At 28.1% G+C, this 19,265-nt stretch overlaps 4 protein-coding genes across 8 annotated transcripts; 2 read left to right on the top strand and 2 right to left on the bottom strand.

Annotated features, from left to right (window-relative positions):
• The first annotated feature begins 81 nt into the window (after window positions 1-81).
• On the top strand, window positions 82-5,486 carry LOC138942222 (metaxin-1). Of its 2 annotated transcripts, XM_070312295.1 has the most exons (6): window positions 82-318; window positions 1,149-1,399; window positions 2,081-2,246; window positions 2,444-2,827; window positions 3,913-3,973; window positions 4,981-5,486. In XM_070312295.1, the coding sequence occupies exons 1-6, from the start codon at window positions 232-234 to the stop codon at window positions 4,995-4,997; spliced, it is 966 nt and encodes a 321-aa protein (XP_070168396.1). In that variant the 5' UTR covers window positions 82-231; the 3' UTR covers window positions 4,998-5,486. The 2 variants fall into 2 exon arrangements, with proteins under 2 accessions (XP_070168396.1, XP_070168397.1); XM_070312296.1 differs by lacking the exon at window positions 3,913-3,973 and having other exon boundaries at window positions 4,981-5,479.
• Window positions 4,321-8,261, bottom strand: Vps45 (vacuolar protein sorting 45). 2 transcript variants are annotated; one of them, XM_070312287.1, is made up of 9 exons: window positions 8,066-8,261; window positions 7,576-7,712; window positions 7,277-7,475; window positions 7,005-7,154; window positions 6,541-6,920; window positions 6,094-6,366; window positions 5,863-6,027; window positions 5,562-5,791; window positions 4,321-5,482 (listed from the first exon to the last, which is right to left on the bottom strand). In XM_070312287.1, the coding sequence occupies exons 2-9, from the start codon at window positions 7,666-7,668 to the stop codon at window positions 5,284-5,286; spliced, it is 1,689 nt and encodes a 562-aa protein (XP_070168388.1). In that variant the 5' UTR covers window positions 7,669-7,712; window positions 8,066-8,261; the 3' UTR covers window positions 4,321-5,283. The 2 variants fall into 2 exon arrangements, with proteins under 2 accessions (XP_070168388.1, XP_070168389.1); XM_070312288.1 differs by having other exon boundaries at window positions 8,150-8,261.
• Window positions 8,262-8,790: 529 nt separating this feature from the next.
• Tfiia-l (transcription factor IIA L) lies at window positions 8,791-12,382 on the top strand. 3 transcript variants are annotated; one of them, XM_070312310.1, is made up of 7 exons: window positions 8,791-9,053; window positions 9,644-9,854; window positions 10,057-10,344; window positions 10,531-10,739; window positions 10,850-10,999; window positions 11,282-11,371; window positions 11,733-12,382. In XM_070312310.1, the coding sequence occupies exons 1-7, from the start codon at window positions 9,003-9,005 to the stop codon at window positions 11,838-11,840; spliced, it is 1,107 nt and encodes a 368-aa protein (XP_070168411.1). In that variant the 5' UTR covers window positions 8,791-9,002; the 3' UTR covers window positions 11,841-12,382. The 3 variants fall into 3 exon arrangements, with proteins under 3 accessions (XP_070168411.1, XP_070168409.1, XP_070168410.1); XM_070312308.1 differs by having other exon boundaries at window positions 8,793-9,053; window positions 10,012-10,344; XM_070312309.1 differs by having other exon boundaries at window positions 8,794-9,026; window positions 10,012-10,344.
• Pex13 (peroxin 13) lies at window positions 10,856-18,937 on the bottom strand. Its single transcript, XM_070312307.1, has 5 exons — window positions 18,688-18,937; window positions 17,828-18,079; window positions 17,198-17,445; window positions 16,884-17,081; window positions 10,856-16,583 (listed from the first exon to the last, which is right to left on the bottom strand). The coding sequence occupies exons 1-5, from the start codon at window positions 18,753-18,755 to the stop codon at window positions 16,153-16,155; spliced, it is 1,197 nt and encodes a 398-aa protein (XP_070168408.1). The 5' UTR covers window positions 18,756-18,937; the 3' UTR covers window positions 10,856-16,152.
• Between the last annotated feature and the right edge of the window lie 328 nt (window positions 18,938-19,265).

Below are 19,265 nucleotides of genomic sequence, written 5' to 3'. Positions count from 1 at the left end.
TTGATTAACCAATCAGGACAAAGTTACTCTTTTTGATCAAATTTTCTGTTTTCTGTGTGCATTTGCTTTATTGCCGTTCATAGGTCTTTATAAAACTAATCTAACCTGTATATGTACAATGTGCAGCATGATAGCATGATGCTACATTGTTTACCAAAAGATTACATAGTTATATGCTAAGTATTATTGAGTGGACGCGCTATATTTTGCTGGCGATGCAAGTTTTCGGAAATGGCTAATGCTGAGATATTGCAATTGGATATATGGAAAGGTGACTGGGGTCTTCCGTCAGTCGATATAGAATGTTTACAAGTCCTGGTATGTACGGGTTATGATACGCACATGGGCTAGTCGATTAATGATCAATTTATGACAATAATTTTTATATGACACAAAAAATTCGCTCGGTATTAAAGCAGTGAATATCTAGAATTTCCCAAGATCATCAAATATTGCTATAGATTCTCTAGTTAATTAAGAATTTATTTTCTCTCAAATATCGAGGCATCTACAGCTTTCCAGTGATTAACTGATGGAAATGAGGGAATTTCTAACAAATTAAAAATGTTGAGAGAGAAAATTGATATAACAGAATGATTTTAATTTATACAATTTCAATCATTTGATGATTCTTTCAGATAATTCTTTTAGAATAGAATTTTAATTTGAAATTTAATTATATACATACAAAGATACACAATAATAAAAAGCGATAAATTATGATTTCTTTCGATATTTTTATCGAGGGAAAATGATCTTTAAATTGACTGAAGATGTTAAGAGGATACCTATTAGTTTTGAGAGATATTTAAAAATAATATATAGAATATATAGATGTTGAGAGATGTTTAAACTATTGACTGGATGTTATATCAGTGAAATAAAAGTGAGAGAAAAATTAAAGTTTATCATAAACTTTTGTCTGTCTCACTGTATATTAATTATATTATCCAAGTCTATTTATAAAACATTAGGTGTTGGCGCAGTCATTTTGTCTCAACTTTAGCTATCTGAATTATAATATAATAATGTATTTACTATCAAATATTACAATTGCTTTGCTATTAAAAACTTATATCTTAACGATTAATTTATAATTAAATAATAGTATTTGTTTCTTAATATATGTAGTATCATGTTATTTATAGGCATATGCTAAATTCAGTGGGGTACCTTTGAAAATAAATCTATCAAGCAATCCATTTAAAACCCCAAATGGTCGATTACCATTGCTTAGGGCAGGTCTAAATACTTTGGATACAGTTAAAGATATATTGCCATTTTTTAGAGCAAAACATTATAATTCTGACTACACATTAACTGATAAGCAATGTGCAGACGTCATGGCATATGATGCTTTGCTTAAGGAAAAGTTGTATCCAGCCTTGCAATTTATATGGTATGAAATGTACTGAAATGTATATAAATGTACCTAGAATGATATGCAATTTATAATATGATTTATATGAAATTTAAATAATAAAAGAATATATTCTGTATTAAATAGTCATTTGTGATGGAAGGTATTTGAAAATTTTATCTATTAGTTAAATTGGTTAAAGAATTAACTTCCTTATTTGTCAATATTGTTGGAAATTTTTTTACTTTTTGCTTTTAAAGTGTTAGCAAGATGGTTTTTATATTATCTAAATGTTGTCAATTAAAAACTATTTGCAATTTCAGATCTTATCTAGAAAGAATAGTTTTCTGAACAACGAAATAAAGCATAAAATGCAAATGACTAATTATTTTTTAGAGTTATATCTTTGATTCATATACCATTACTGTTATTTAAATAAATAAATTATTTGAATTACTTACTCAAAATACCTCAGCATAAATAATATTAAAATGTCCATTTTTAAATATAAATTGTACATTATTCTGATCAATGCATACATGTTTATTCAATTCTATAATTTTACAAAAATAATATTAGTAGCTTGATAGATAATTAACAAGTATATTTTATTGTAGCTATCATTTTTTTGATGAACATTGCATCTCATTATTACTTTTTATATTTTTTATAACAAATATATCACAAAACAGAATGTACTACTATTACAATCATTTTTAGGTGGATAGATAAAAAAAATCTAGATGAATTAATTAGACCATGGTATTGCAAAGCATTGCCCTTTCCATTTAAATTCTATTACCCAGGAAAGTTCGAACGGCAAGCACACATATTGATGCAAAGTTTATATTCTATGGAAGATAACATAGATGTTATCGAAAATGAGGTGTATATATATATATATATATATATATATATATATATATATATATATATATATATATATATATATAACATATAAAATAATTTGAAACTTTTTAAATGTGTTCTTAAAAACTATTTCTATAAATAGAAAAAATATAATTTAAGCACAAAAATTTCTACTATTTTTTACATTAATTTTAACAATTTATATAACAATAGGTATATTCAGAGGCACAAAAATGTTTGACATTATTATCTATAAGACTTGGAGATGGAGATTTTTTTTTTGGACAACAACCTAGCATGATAGACGCTATTGTGTATTCGTATTTAGCACCATTACTCAAGGCACCATTACCAAATCCAGTTCTACAAAATCATCTGAAGAATTGCACAAATCTAGTGAAGTATGTGTCGCGTATATCACAAAGGTATTTTGAGTATGAATATCAGACTTATGAAAAGGATAAAGCTGAAAAAAACGCTGAATTAGGAGAAGATAGCGATTGCGAATTTCCAAATAAAAGAAGGAATCAAATTCTTGCTGCATTTGTTGCTACGTTGGCAATGGCAGGATATGCATTATCTACTGGTATTGTAGAGGTAAGTTCCTTTTTTTATACAGAAAAAGAAAATTTGATAAAATATATATCATTGCATATATAATGTGTCTGTATAGTTTAATATTCTTAGAATCTTTCTTTTTGTTTATTAAGACTAACAAGGGAATCTCGCGAACTCGAAAATTCTGATTTTAATGAAACTTTACAGACATGTAGGGAGAGGGGAGTCAATAGATGAATTTAGAAATTTGCAGTTGCGGCCCAAAAACGGTTCTAAGGGGTGAAAGCACCCCTCATATATAGAGCAGCTTTTTGCTTTTCTCAATAGCTCGAAAACTATTCGATATAAAAGAGATATAAAAAAATTTAGAAAAGAAATCTTTTTTCAAATTTTATTAATATAGTTAAATAGAATTGTTTTTACCATAAAACTTTTGTATAAAACATTTTTTGATATCTCAAATAATTTTTGAGATATATTGAGAAAAGCAAAAAGTCGCTCTGCATATAAGGGATGCTTTCATTCCTTAGAACTGTTTTTGGCAACTGAAAATTTCTAAATTCATCTAGTAACCCCCCCCCCCCCCCTCCTACATGTTTCGGGTTCACGAAGTTCTCTTGTAAGACAGAGAATAGTAGACAAAGACATAGACAAAAATAGAAACAAAGAATTATTTTTACAAGTATAAAGTTTTGTTAGATATTAATTGGTTTCTCTATTTTTTTATTGGTACATTCTTTATATATATATATATATATATATATATATATATATATATATATATATTTTTTATCATAATTGAAATATCTATATCTATCTTGATACAAACTTTATTTATTTGCCTAAAAAAAAATAGATTTAGTAAATTTCTTAAAATTGTTAGTAAAATTCGTTGCAAAAAACGAAATATCTATATAATGATTATTTCTATGTATTTATTTTAGTATTGGATTGCATTAATATGTTTCATACATAGTAAAATGCATTAATTAAAAATGAAAAGTATATTTGTAATATAAAAAATAAAGTTTCTTCATGTTAGAATTACGTTTTTTACATAGATCTTTCTAAAGATAAAATAATGCAAATATTGACATTGAAGCTACAAATAGCTTTATTTGTAGGTGCTAATATATTTATTAAGAAGCAGAAAATTTATTAAGGTTCCTAAGAAGAAAAGAAGACGTGAGTATTAGCTGCACGTTGATAACATTTTCATATATGGAAATTAACCAATTAATATCAACTTTTATACACATAATACATTACTTTATACATTATTTTTGCTTTTCATTACATATTTTCATTGCATTATTATAAGTTTAGTTACTTATACACACATACATATGCTCAATCAGTTATTTATAAGTAGTTCATTTGTATTTAGCTTGTATATTTGAAAATGGATAAATTACATTCCTATGTAAATAGTTACATATAATAATATAGAGATACACATAGAGTTATATATGCAAAATATCTCAGAGAGAAGTGATATAAAAACTTTACTAATATACTTGATAAAAACATTCAATCATATTTAATGCCTATTAATTTTTTTTATATCATGGTGTACATCAACATCAAACATGAAATAATATAAATAATTTAGAACATTATTCCTTAATAAAATGTTGATAGATTGATAATAATTAAGTAATAAACAATTAAGAATGTATTAAATTTTAGAGATGAAAAAAGATCTTATTTTTTATTTAACTTTAAATGGAGTTTGTTTTAACAAAATTTTTATGAAGTTTAATAAAAGTACAGGGTGCTAAATTTCAAATGTAACAGACCGAATATCTCGATAACTAAATGAAATATCGAGGTCTAGTCTTTTTTTGACGCGTCCATCCAAAGTCAAATTCTTTTTATCAAAATTTGTCCGCCTTGAAACAATACAACCTAAAAAAAACCGGATCTCGATATTCTATTTGATTATCGAGATATTCGGCCTATTATGTTTGAAATTTAGCATCCTGTGTATAATAAATATATATCACAAGATAATGTAGAAATAATATATATTATCAAGATAATTAAGAAATTGCTATAAAAAACACTTTGAACTTACATATTTAAAAACAAATGTATAGATGAAAAGACGAATTTAACAATTAATACATCATACCTATATCTTTCTTTATGTTCTTTGCGATATTAATTAAAATAATGCATGTTTGTTAAAGGTACCAGTACAGGATGACGAAATCTCAGATATGTCGGCAGAATATATATTGGATGATGAGGAAGATGAATAACAATTAGCAAAAAGGAAATTATTCATGATAAAAATAGGAAATATGTAACTGCTAAAGAAAGAGAGAGTATATCTTATTTCGTATAATGTATTATAATAATTTCTGTTGGAAATTCTTGGTGTGGAATACTATATTCGTGAGAAAAAAGAAAAGGATATTATGTGATGTATAGATACCAAAATATATATGGAATAAATATTTTGGGATATATGATGATATTTCTCAACATTGTTAATTTTTTCCAATTTTATATCGCATTAATATGCCGCTAGTAGCATGGTGTACTTCTTCCGCAAAACTTTTAAAATTATGGATAGTGGTACCACCTAAAATAATCTTTATTCCCGGATTTTGCTTATTTAAATTATAAACAGCCAGACTTTCTTCATAAGTAGCACCTCCGATTATGAATACTATTATATCTTGAGGTCTATAGATAGAATAATTATATACTAATTGATGTTTAATATATGGCACATATATTTCTATTTAATATACAGATAATTTACCTTCGTGACATTATCATATTACCAAGATATGAAAACGCTTGTGTGCTTAATTTTCCTTTTATTATGTCCTCTAATGTTTCATTTATTAAAGGACAATGCTGTGTATATATATTATCTACCCCACTTAATCCTTTAAATAGTTTTTTTGTTATTTTGGCAACTGCTTCTCGATCAAATAAATTATTCTGTCTTGTATTAACACCACTATACTCTAATATATTATATACAAGCTAGAAATGATATTTGAATATTACATACATATATTTTTATAAAAATATAAATCTTATAATAGGAAAAATACCTTGATATATTTGTCTGAAACATTCCTCTTTTTAAGTAATTCTATTAAACCGTTTATGTCATTACTCGCATATTTTTCATAATGAAGTGCATAAAGCATAACAAGCCGAACGGTATCGATATCTCGTATTTTTTGATTATTGATAAGTGCTTTTATTTTTTGCAACTGTAAATAGAAAAATTAACAAATATATATAAATGTAAAAATACGTTGCAGATATCAATAAATTACCTGCGAGGAATGATCCGTTTGACAACTTAGTTCCTGTTCCAGTTCTGATACTTCTAATAAATTATGCTTTTCGACAAGAGACGAAAGTTCTCCGACTACTGTAACATGTTTCGATACAGTGCCAGAAAGTTTCTTGAAAAGTGGATATGTTTCTACAAAGTGCTTCATGTCGGCAATACTTTCAACTTTTTGATGCTTTTTTGCTTTCTTTTGAAATTCTTCCATCAATTCTTTTATCGTTTGCCCAATTTCACCAAAGTTTAGATACAAGTTCTGTTTAAGAATATATTCTTTTAACACAAAAAGATTTTCATAAAAAGTAAAATATGTCATTACGTAATTATAAAATATCATGTATACAAAAATATTTTTATTAATTCATATCATTATTTTTGTTAATTCTAATATGAATATATGATTAAGGTACTGTATAAAGAATTTTCTTACATTTGCGTAAAAATCATCATGTTCTGCACTGAGAACAACTTCTTTCAATTCTTTTGAAATGCCTTTTACATGAGACAAATTAACACGATTATTGTTGATTGTCAATAGTTCGTGTACCATTGCTTGATATGTCCACTGGTTTAACAAAGGTGTAACAGGATCATCTCTTCTATCAACTATCAAAAGGATAGGATTAGATTCTTGTCTGAATTCAAAAGAGTTAGATTCTTTACTGAGCACTTCCCTTATTTTTTCTGCTAATCTCTTTGCCATATTAGAACTACTTTGATATCTAATATATGGACATTTCTTTAGCGATAATAAAACCGAAATTATTCCTTGAACAGTTCTATGTAAATGCACTGGATCCCATGTAAGTCCTTCAAAGTCGAAAATTATAAAAAACAATTTTCATTTAATAATTTATTAATCTATCGTATAAATTGGTATAAATTGAATTATACCTTCAGAACAGGCATTTATGCCGAGCGAAAATAAATGTGGATTAATCGCTAGATAATCTGCATAGTATTCATGTACTTCTCTAACTACTTCTCGTTCGTCGCTTTCTGCCAAAAGCTTTATATCTGCTTTTGCAATAATATTACTGAAATCTAGTACAAATAAATAATATTGATAATTATTGTTTTTTATTCTACACTACAATATTTTATTATTTTCTGATTTTTCTATAATTAGAAATATAATTCTATATATTCGCATCGATATTACTTACAAATATAATATGCTCCATATTTAGGATATTTAAGCTCTTTACAAAGTAGATCGACATTTTCTTTAGTTGGTCTTACAAATACTATACATGTTAAATGTTTTAAAGTATCATTATGTACAGCAGTATCTATTCGTTCGAATAAATATACTTCTTTCATTAATATCTCAGATTGACTATAAAGTAAGCTAACTATACTTGTCTAAAAGTAAAAAAAAATGAAATTTTTTTTCAAACTTATACATGGATTTATACATTAAACATATATATGGATGACAATTTATAATATTTTTTGTTCTTACCGTTTGTTTATCCATTAGCAAAATTTTCATACCAGGACCACTGTCCTCTGTCATTTTCGTGATATAAAACTTCAAAGCGGTAACAACATTCATTTTGATGTCAGATAAAGTGCATCAATTTATATTTTAGTAAATGTCTAGAAGAACCCATTCGAATTAGACAGACTTTGATAAAAATACATTTAATCGATGCCTTTTTGCGTAAAAACAAAGGTTTGATAAGTAAAAAATCATCGCTTGGTAGTATAAAAAATTATTAAGCGTTAAAGATGTAACTTTTGAAGATTAGAAAATCTGTCATACCGATGAGATTCTGGCGATATGAGGATAAAATTAAAAAGTGACATCTTTAATAACTTAATAACTTGATAATAACTTTTCACATTATCAAATGACAATTTTTAAATCTTTGTTTTTATGTAAAAATAAAGCATCGATTGCGGGTATTTTTATTAAAATCTTAATAGAGCGTGTTACTTTAAATATTTACCATATTTTTTTATCGTATGTGTATGTGAACATACATTTATTTTTTATGCTAAATTCATATATTTATTAAGTAAGATTTAATTACTTTGATGACAGATGTATCTATATGCTCAGCTGTACTATCGCACAGATACTTTGATAACGCATATTTTGATAAGTTTGACAGCAAAGATACAGAGCAAGTCGGTTCGTTCTAAAGCCATTGCACGTAAAACAATGGCTTAGTTTACACTGATATACTTTAATACGTATTAAGTACTACACTGGCCAATCACAGCTATTCCTCTAAAGAATGAAATGATTGTGATTGGTCGGTGTAGTATTTAGTACGTATTAAAATATATCGATGTAAACTAGGCCAATTTTAATCATAACCGTAAAGCCCAGACTACGCATTGAAAATTGAGATTGAAGATTGAAGATTGAAGATTGAAATTTGACCAATTAAGACAAAGAAATTTTAGTCTCTTTTGTTCTGATTAGTCAAATTTCAATCTTTAATCTTCAATCATCAATTTTCAATGCGTAGTCTGATACGGGTTTAAGTGCACTTAGCAGTACGGAGTGCGTTTCAAAATTATAATCTGTGTAGCGTTTAATTGACCAATCAGAACAAAAAGAGCAAAGATTTCTTCATTCTGATTGGTCGATTCAATGCTACCTACTCCATAGATAGGATTTCTTACTGCACTTCGCGCATGCGCGAAAAAATCGGCCTGATCTAACAAGACTGAACGAACCAGTAGCTGTTCGTGGCAAATGATGGCAAAGTGGATGCTGTTGTGCGTTGTATGAGTGCGAACGGGTATGAAAGATCAACGAGTGACGATGCAGCGGTGTGGCTTCTAAGAAACGGGAGGATTGTCGTTTAGATCGTCGTATTAATATCGTTTCCTCGGTTGAGCGACCGTATCTCTGATCATCGGTCACGAGTCACGATGGCTCTCAGCCAGACAAGCGTAGTGAGTAAACGAGCGAACGAACGTAATGTATGTACACGTAGGTGAAATGCCGTATGTATTTAGCCCTGACTTTGCTCAAAAGCGAGCATTTCCACTTTTCCGTGATGTTCGAATATCGCGCGATGTCCACGTTCATTCGACTAGTCGAGGTCCGTCAACTGATCTTCGGCTGTCGAAAACGCGTCTCGATGTCGATTGACAAACGGACTTTCTAACCTCATACATTGAACTTTGCGCACGTCGAAAGTTACACATTAAACGAAAAGATAATAACATCCGGCTAGACTGTCGAGCATGCAAATATTGTTTCAAGTTATTTCAAGGGATAGGTCATCATTTCTATCTCTATTTGGAATCTAAACATTAAATTTATATTTCTTCCCTATATTCGCTCGATTTATTTAAATATTGGAATCTTTCCGCCAATGTGTAATTTCGATGTCCGTTTTGGAAAGAATACATTTGCAAACTCATGATTATATAATATATATTCCTATTAGTATAATTAATAGAATATACTAAAGCCAGCATGGAAACCTGTTAGACATTTTTTATCTGTATCTTTGATATATTTACAATATTATAGATATTATATAAGAGTAAATTCTGTTTTACAGTTGAAATTATATAATACTGTGATAGAAGATGTAATAACAGGAGTACGGGAATCGTTCATAGACGAAGGAGTAGACGAACAGGTTCTCCAAGAACTTAAACAAATATGGGAAACAAAATTGATGGCCAGCAAAGCTGTAGAATTAAATCCAGATCCACCAGAACCACAAGTTCCTCAAATCAACACGCACAAAGCTGTATCTGTCAATAAAGGTACATATATCTGCTAGAAACTAATATAGCAAATGTTAGGAAAAAAATTTTATTATGATATGCAATTTAATAAAAAAACACAACTTAAGTTATACAAGATGCTTGGATCAATACATTCTATATATTATTGTTACATATGAATTTGATATTGTAACAGCTAATATAGGAAATCATTTTGTACAACCATCTGCTGGAAATGCAGTACCGCAAACGCAATCTCAACAACAATCGCAACAGCAGCAACAAGCGCAATCACAGCAGCAGCAACAACCGACCCAACCACAACAACATACACATCCTACAGGAACATCGTTACAACAGCAACAGCCACAGCAGCACTCAACAACGCCAGTACAGCAAGTGGTAACTGCACCAGCTGCTGTACTTGACCGACAAGTGCCCATACAGATCACCCTACCTCCACAAGCTGGCATTCCGGATGGACCACAGCGGATCTTAAGTATACAAGTTCCCGCATCTGCTCTTCAAGGTAAAAATCTTATATTTATGTTTTAGTAGAAAGTTTACCATATTAACAATTTGTGTGCCAAAAATCAGATTTTAATAATTTTTCTATGTGTATAAATCTTTTTAATATTACTGAAATTTGTTAATGTGTAAAAAATGTAATGTTTTCATTATGTAAATAAAAAAGATTGCATATTTCTTTTTTCAGGAAACCAATTACATACAATTTTAACAGGTCCTGTAATTTCTGCAGCTATGGGTCTTCCAGCAAATTTAGCTTCAACTTTGTTACAACAACATGTAAATTCTACATTGCAAGGGCAAGCAACATTAGCTCCGTTACAAGTAAATCAACCACTTCAAGTGGTCACCCAAAGTACAAATAGTGTTGCAACACAGAGGCCACCTCAAAATCAAGTAAGATAGTGTGATTGCATAAGTAATGTTATTTATAAATATAATATAATAAATAAATATACATAGTTATATACTACAAAAAATTTAATATGCATTCTTTAATTTTCTAGCAACAAAATAATATAAATCAGTTAGATGGAGGGGTAGGTGATTCTACTGACGATGACGATGAAGAGGAAGAAGATGATAATGATGACGACGATGAAGATCTTGATGAAAAAGAGGAGGAAGAAAATGATGATGCAGCAGCTCGTGAAGAGGTTAATAGTAATAGTTGTATATATATTTTATTGCTCCTTATCAAATTACAAATAATCTAATTTCACAATTCTCTTCAAATTCTATTAAATCTGTTCCTTACTCTTTGACTAATTCTTATAACTGATGTATACTAATGTATATATGTTTGCTCGCTGGGTGTACACATACACGCGCTTAATCGCTCATATATTCGTGCGTGTGTGTAAAGAAATTAATGTTTATAGATAAATTTCAATTCTGACATGTCTTTCAAAGAAATTGTTCTGAGGAATTTGTTCTAGGAACCCTTAAATTCCGAAGATGACGTTACAGATGACGATCCTGCTGATCTCTTTGATACAGACAATGTAGTAGTCTGTCAATATGATAAGGTATGAAAGTGTAATATGTTTATCTTCAACATGTATGTGACACATATGTGCATGTATATACAGGGTGTTTGATAATAATTGCGCTACTCGTAATGTGCAGATAGAACGGGTTAAACCAAATAGGATGGGGCCGTCCTTTCTCACCGCGCGCTAATACTCGCGCGAATTGGCCGATCATTTTAAATTAATTTTTCATTAATTATTGCAAAGATTGCAAAACGGTTGAAGACTTCTTCTTTATGAATAATCCGCTCTATCTGCACATTACGGCTGGGGCGATTATTATCAGACATCTTGTATATCAATGAATTTTAATTTAAATAAATTATTTTAACTTTTATATGATGTTTTTTGTTTTCAGATTACAAGGAGTCGAAATAAATGGAAGTTTTATCTGAAGGATGGCATAATGAACCTAAGTGGGAAAGACTATGTATTTCAAAAAGCAAACGGAGATGCTGAATGGTAATTCTAAGTGCGATGTGAATATTGTGTTGCCTACAGGAAGCTCAGGGATGTAAAGGCAACTTGATGATGTGTTCACATGAAATGTTTCATCTTTAATAAAAGATGATTCTTGTATGAATTGTGCAAAGCTGCTGCAACTGGAATGGCAATACAGGGGAACAATGGCGAAAGAAAGTTATTACATTATCAAAATGGCATTATTTAATAGCATCAATGCTAATTTCACATGTTGAAATTAACTTAATTTATCACAGAAAATATTTTGTTTCATTCTTTATGAAATTCTCTCTCTCTTTTATGTTCTAAATATGTATTACATATAACAACATTATCAGTCTTGAATATTTTTAAGTAAATGTTTTTGCTTTATTTTAATTTTTTATTAAAGAAAATTCAAAATCCAATGTCAAATGGATTATAAAAATTTAATACATTCTTTCATGTAATGCAGATTATGAATATACAGTGTAAAAAAATTACATAAAAGTCTCCTATTGTTAGTCATATGTTATTTTTGCATTACGATTCCTTAAAAAAAAAGAACCATTGGATTGGTTAACTTTCCCTAGCAAATCAGTAAACTTTATTAAAGTAAAATACATGATATGTTAATCGAAATATCATATCGATTAGTGGCTCTGTAATTACATCACGAATGATTGTGAAGATGATGAATTGTGAATTTGTACCATGTATGTGTGTGTGTATTTTTTGAAATTCTTGATTATAAACTTTTTCATATGGAATGAAGGGTAAAGTTGAGGTAAAATTTACATTCATCTCTTTCCTTTCAATCTGGAAACAGAATGATATACTATATGTGTTTGAATTCAAGTCTTAAAAGATTGGCAAAACTATGACTCATATGTGATGCTTTGAAATAATAAACGTGTCTGTTACATATATATAAAATCTTGTTACAAGCACATTAACAAGATCATTTATTAATGAAGAAAACAAGGACAGTTTAGCATTTAGGCAATTAATTGGGCATACCACTTGAAAGGTTTAAATTGTTCTGGAAGCTACAATTTTTATCAACTTTTCTATTTGATTTGACTTTAAAAAGTAATTACTTAATATTTGTGATGCAATTTATTGTTAGATCAAATATATAAATGAGAAATATCTTCTTCGAGTTAACATATATTTGTAAAAATTAAGTTTAATGGCTTCCAAATCGATTCAAACTTGCCTCAATCAAAGACATTATAAGACTTGTGACTTAGCAAACTTTATGTTGTACACATAATAATATTTAAGCAAAAATCAATATATCGCGAATGTTTATAAAGATTATTTTTAAATTTATAATGTAGAGATGCAATTTAAGATATCTTTTCTGTCTTTTTTTTGTTGTTACAATTAATGTTTAATTAGTTTAAGATAATTGTTTAATCGAAGAACAATGATATATAAAGAAATTTCTATGATATAAACTCATAATGTGATTACAAATATGCCAAAACAGTGTGCAATTTTTATATTGTATCATATCATTTTACCAAGAATGTTACAAATATTTGGCATATTTTAAAACTTGAATAATGTATCATAAAGAATTGGCCAAATTTTTAACGTTACCAAAAAGAAGTATGTATTTTATGAAGATTTTGGTTAATATCATAGAATCTTATAAAATATCTTATAGAATATAATTACAGGTGCTGTCTGTGCAAAATATTACGGTATCTGCGTTATATTGTTCGTCGTATGCCTTATATATATATTTCGAGTTTAACTTATAAATAAAACTTCTTTACAGAATAAATGTTTAATAAGAAAACTATTCTTGATGAATAAGAATGTATATGTATATGACATATGATATGTGCATACATAATTTACTGCATTTTAGCTTAAAAATTTTTCGACAATTATAATCTTCTGAATGATGAACATTCAATAGTTCATATTTATATCATTTTGCCCTATATTTTGCATTGAATGTAATTGTCTAAAAACTAATACGTACATATATCTGTTTGTATAATTGTTTCTAATTGCATAGAATTTATTTTATTTCACAGACAGTTTCTCTCTCTTTTTCTAGTTCTAAAAAATATATTGATAAACAATTTAATTGTAAAACATGTTTTATATTTAACTACAACATTTCTTTACAGATTTTAATGCAGTACTCTCTAAATAAATCATAAATGTAAGTATAATGCATCAACTCTCACTAGGGAACCTTGCGAATCTGAAAATTCTGATTTTACTAAAATTATGGATATGTGGGGATGGGGGGGTCAATAAATGAATTTAGAAATTTTTAATTGCGGCTCAAAAACTGTTCTAAAAAGTGAAAGCACTCCTCATATGTACAGTGACTTTTTGGTTTTCTCAATATATCTCGAAAACTATTTGAGATATCAAAAAATGTTTTATACAAAAGTTTTATGGTAAAAATAGCTCTATTTAATCATATTATTTTTTTAAAAGATTTCAGAAATTTTGTTTAAAAAATTATTTTTTCAAATTTTATTAATGTGGTTAAATAGAGTTATTTTTACCATGAAACTTTTGTATAAAACATTTTTTAATATCGAGAAAAGCAAAAAGTTGTTCTACATATAAGAGATGCTTTCATCCTTCAGAACTGTTTTTGGATCGCAACTGAAAATTAATTAATTCATCTATATTGACTCCCTTCCTCCCCATCTTACACGTCTGTAAAGTTTCATCAAAATCAGAATTTTTGGGTTCACAAAGTTATCTTGTCAGTGAAACTTTCGAGCTTAAAATATCATTTGTGCATAAATATAAATAATGTTTAATTTTTAACAAATATAATTTTTTATCTAAAATAAAGAGAAACATTCTCGATGTTGAAAGATATTAAATCAACATTGCCAAATCTCGCGAATTTATCACTACATTCCAATATTATATGTTTGTAAGAATAAGTATCTACAAACTGTATATATATATATATATATATAATTTTCTTTTTTATCCCCATTATAAATGTATGTGCAACTAAACACAGCTAATAGGAAAGAGTAATCATAATTAAAATATTACAAAACGGTACAAAATTGTAATTGCATACAGTATTACAAGTATACTAGTATTACAAAGTATACTACTATTACACATCACAATATGATAAACAAACAACCGCATCGTTAAGATATTTTGAGTAGTTTTTTTAATTTGATAGCTCAGAGAATGCACTTCAATAATTTACTAATTAGAACCATTTTATCTTCTATCATATTCAAGTCAATGTTAAATAAAAATTACGTACATGTTTATGTATATATTTTTAAATCTAGAATTTTTTAAATATATATATCAGAGCTTGTAAGTTCAGAACCCCGTAATAGGTAATATTTTTTTTCCGTATGGAGATTCTATAGTTTTGAGCTTATAGAGTATTATATTTAAAATCTTTTTGGTATAATACTGCAAATAATTTTATGCTAATCTTTAGATATAAAATACGATTGTATTGATTTATGTTCGAATATTTTATGATACGAGATTGTGATATACTCTAAACATTCATTTCTTTACAAAGCGATTTCAGTACCCCTATTCTGTAATTTTTAACAATAACATCGTTACGAAGTTTGAAAATAGGCTTACTGAACATGCAATTTAACGACTCTTTTCATTTTTTACAAATATAAAGCAATCAAATTATATAATTAATAATAATTAACGAAAAACCATGCTTCTCCTATATATTATATAAAAAATTTAGTTTTAATATAATATTCAAACATTTATTGAGTACTATTGTTATCATTAAATGTATAATTTGATATTGAAATGTCGCCTTCATAAAAATCAAGTATAAATATTAAATCATTTATATGTACATTTGCGATATGATTCGCATCTGCCCTTTCTTTTTTTATTTAATTAAATATTTAACGAATTTTAGTCTCCTTAAGCATACCCACACATATTACAAACTTCCCCTGCTGTAATTTAAAATGTAAAATATAATATTACTATAAATTTTTTGAAGGTAGTGAAACCTGTGATATTCTTTTTTTACAGTAAGATCTTCAATAAAGACATTTTTATTAAAAGTCTCAACAAATGGACTTCTACAATGTCTTTCAATCCTTATATTGAAATAGAGCTCACTGTCTTACTTAATACCCAGTAAATATATATGGCGCATGTTTGATACACATACATATTATTCAAGATATACATATTATGTATATTATTTTTAAGAATATCAGTCATGTTCTTTTTATAAAGATATAGGCCACATATATACTTAAGATTGTTTAATAAGCTTCGACTATGGAAACTGATAAATTTAAATTAAATCCCCCAATATATTTGAACTAAAGTAAATCATTTTTAATATTAGTCTCAGAGAAATCAGTACTTTGTTGGCTGGTGCTAGGTGTGTGTGTTGTGTGTTCTAGCGTACTTACATTCGTCGTTTCTGCCTGTTCATTAGAAGCTATTACATTTTGCATAGAAGTTGGAATAAGTGTAGACGCAGTGGCATTTCCATTACTTTCTAATTCTGACTTTTTCTTTAACTGTCCCACTATAGTTACATAATTAGCAGGCACTAAACCGACATTCCTATTGTCAGTGGCTATCCACCAACCTGGTATACTTTTTGACTGCAAGGATCGTGGCGCCAACCATATTTTTTGACCGTTCCTGAGACTCAATTCTTCGTTAGATATCGCCGTGAAATCGTACATTGCAGTCGCCACGCATATAGGATCTTCGCATTTGGCCCATACTTTTGGATCATTAACTGTAAGTTTGTCGATATAATATTTGTATATTTATAGAGAATATTAAAATACTAAAGCATATCTCTTAAAAATATCAGAAATCAATAGAGAAAAAATTAAATAATTGGATATTTTAGAAAATGTCATATATATATACATGAGGTAGAAACTTTGATATGATTAGGATTATTCCAAATACAAGAGTTTAGTAATGAGAGAGATTAGATACAAATCTTTATCTGAATTATTATTTGAAAAAATATATATTCGTTTAGTTTCGTTTAATTTCATATAGAAATGCAATAAAAAAAGATAATTACCTTTTATTTCAGTCTGCCTTATATTATTTGATATTTTGTGAATTAAATATGGAATAGCGACAAATATACCAAGAAATAAAATGTTCATCCATGAAGAAATCTGTCTATTCGTCATTATTGTATGTTCTCCGTTTGTCGTTTGTAACATTGATTGTTGCCACAAATCTTCTGTCGTAACATTCTGCATATTTCGAAGACCTAAAAATAAAAAAATAATTAATTAATTAAAATACCAATTATATAGATTATGTGGGAAAACATAGATTATAGAATAAATTATAGAAGTAAGAGTTTCAATTGCATAATAAGCTCACCAAGCATAAATAAAATTTTTTTATAAATCCATTTCATGACTCGGATTAAAGCAAATGTACTCAGTAGCTGCCCAAGTGTCGAACGTAGTCTGCTGATATTATCTGCCACGCTCAAAATTGCTCTCAAGGAATTTGTCAAGGCAAAGTATGTTGACTCCAATAACATTGTGATAGATGAAAATGTATGTAATATTGTCTCCACTACACGGAAAATCGACCTCGTATTTTCTTCTGCATACACTTGAAATCTGTAGCATATTACATACAGAAACAATTCTTTCTTAGCTAAAAAATGTTGGACAAATTTGGAGATATTTTTCTAAGCAAAAATTTTAGACTAATACTTGAGAGATACATTGACAATCTAGTTTATAATATTAGATGTATTCATCTTAATCAGTCTGTATTTTTCTACTATTATTAGTATAGATTGTCAGTAAAATCAACCAAGTAAATGTTACTTTATCTTTATAGGATCACAACACTAGATATCATAAAATAATTTTTATAATTCCTTGATGTCTTCTTGATAATAAAAAAATCTTATAATCTGTCTTTGTTTATATTAGATATTTTGATAATTAAAGCACAAATTAAATATTTATAGATATAGTCTCTTTGATAATATACCTATTTTCTACATCACCACTATGTCCTCCAAACTGTCCATAACTGTTACTAGAATAAGGAATATAATTTCCAAAAGAGCCATATCCACCATAGCCTCTATAACTTCCACCATATCCATAATTTCCATAATAACTTGAACCATATGGTCTATAATCATTGTATCCTACATAGTTTTGAACAGATTGACGTGGTGGCAATGGAGGTGGAACAGCTGCTCCAATAGTTTGAAAGGGTGAATGTGGTCCTGGCATACTGAAAAGATTTAAGATTTTTATTGTTATTATTTATTTTGGTATATTTTTGCCAATTAATTGTTATAATTTATATCATTTGTTTGAATATTATTAAGATAGAAATCAATCTATCTGATCAATTTATAATAATCTGGATAAAAGAAAAAATTGTAAAGAAAGTATATATTGTATATCATTATATTATATATCCTAATCATTAGTAAAAACAGAACAAAAATTTCAATGCAGATATTAAAAGTGATTATAAAAATCAGTTGGAAATAGTTGAATGTTTAGATTGTTTATTCTCTAAAATTTTCTCCATTTGTGAAAACAAAAAATTAAAAAAAAAAACTATTTTGACAGTTAACTTAGCATACAAGATAATCGAAAAAAATATCCCTTGAAAGACTAATGTGATGCTATAAATATACATATCCAAGAGTTAGTGGAGTAGTATACATTAATAAACAATATCATTGAAAATATTAATTGATGATGAGATCATCACAACTTATCATATAAGACAATCGAAAAAAGGCTAATGTGATCCCATAAATATACTTATCCAAAAGTTAGTCGATTAGTGTACATTAATATATAATAAACATCGATAACAGATCTCACTTGGACGAAATGCTAGAAGAGTTTCTAAGCTGATTGCTATTGATAACGTGACTTCTTGCTGGTGCCATTGCTCGAATCTTACGTCTGTTTCTTCAAAATTCTTATATTCAAAATGTCAACATGTATACATATATAATGACGTGGTATATTTTTTCTGATATTGTTCAAAGTTTACAGTTGATAAGTTTATCAATAAAATATATGCATACATGATAAGTGTGTCATCACGCTTGAAAAATACTTGGAGCAATTGGAGATCTTTTCAAGTCACGATATTTATTTCTTGTGCAGATGACTTTACATAATAAGGGAGTGTTCGAAACAGAGAGCTCTGTTACACGGCATCTTTAATCGGGTTTAATAACATCCGCAGTTGTGAAACTGGCCAATTACAGCTATTCCTCTGGAGAATGGAATGACTGTGATTGGTCAGCCTTATGCCCGTATCAGATTACGCATTGAAAATTGAAGACTGAAGATTAAAGATTGGAATTTGACTAATCAGAACAAAAGGAACTAAAATTCCTTTGTTCTGATTGGTCAAATTTCAATCTTCAATCTTCAATGCGTAGTCTGAT

This window comes from Polyergus mexicanus, unplaced genomic scaffold (genome assembly GCF_030449975.1).
Source record: "Polyergus mexicanus isolate NDT 795.1 unplaced genomic scaffold, iyPolMexi1.0 SCAF_22, whole genome shotgun sequence".
In the NCBI taxonomy this organism is placed as follows: domain Eukaryota; kingdom Metazoa; phylum Arthropoda; class Insecta; order Hymenoptera; family Formicidae; genus Polyergus; species Polyergus mexicanus.
This window is presented reverse-complemented; position numbering and strand designations above follow the sequence as displayed.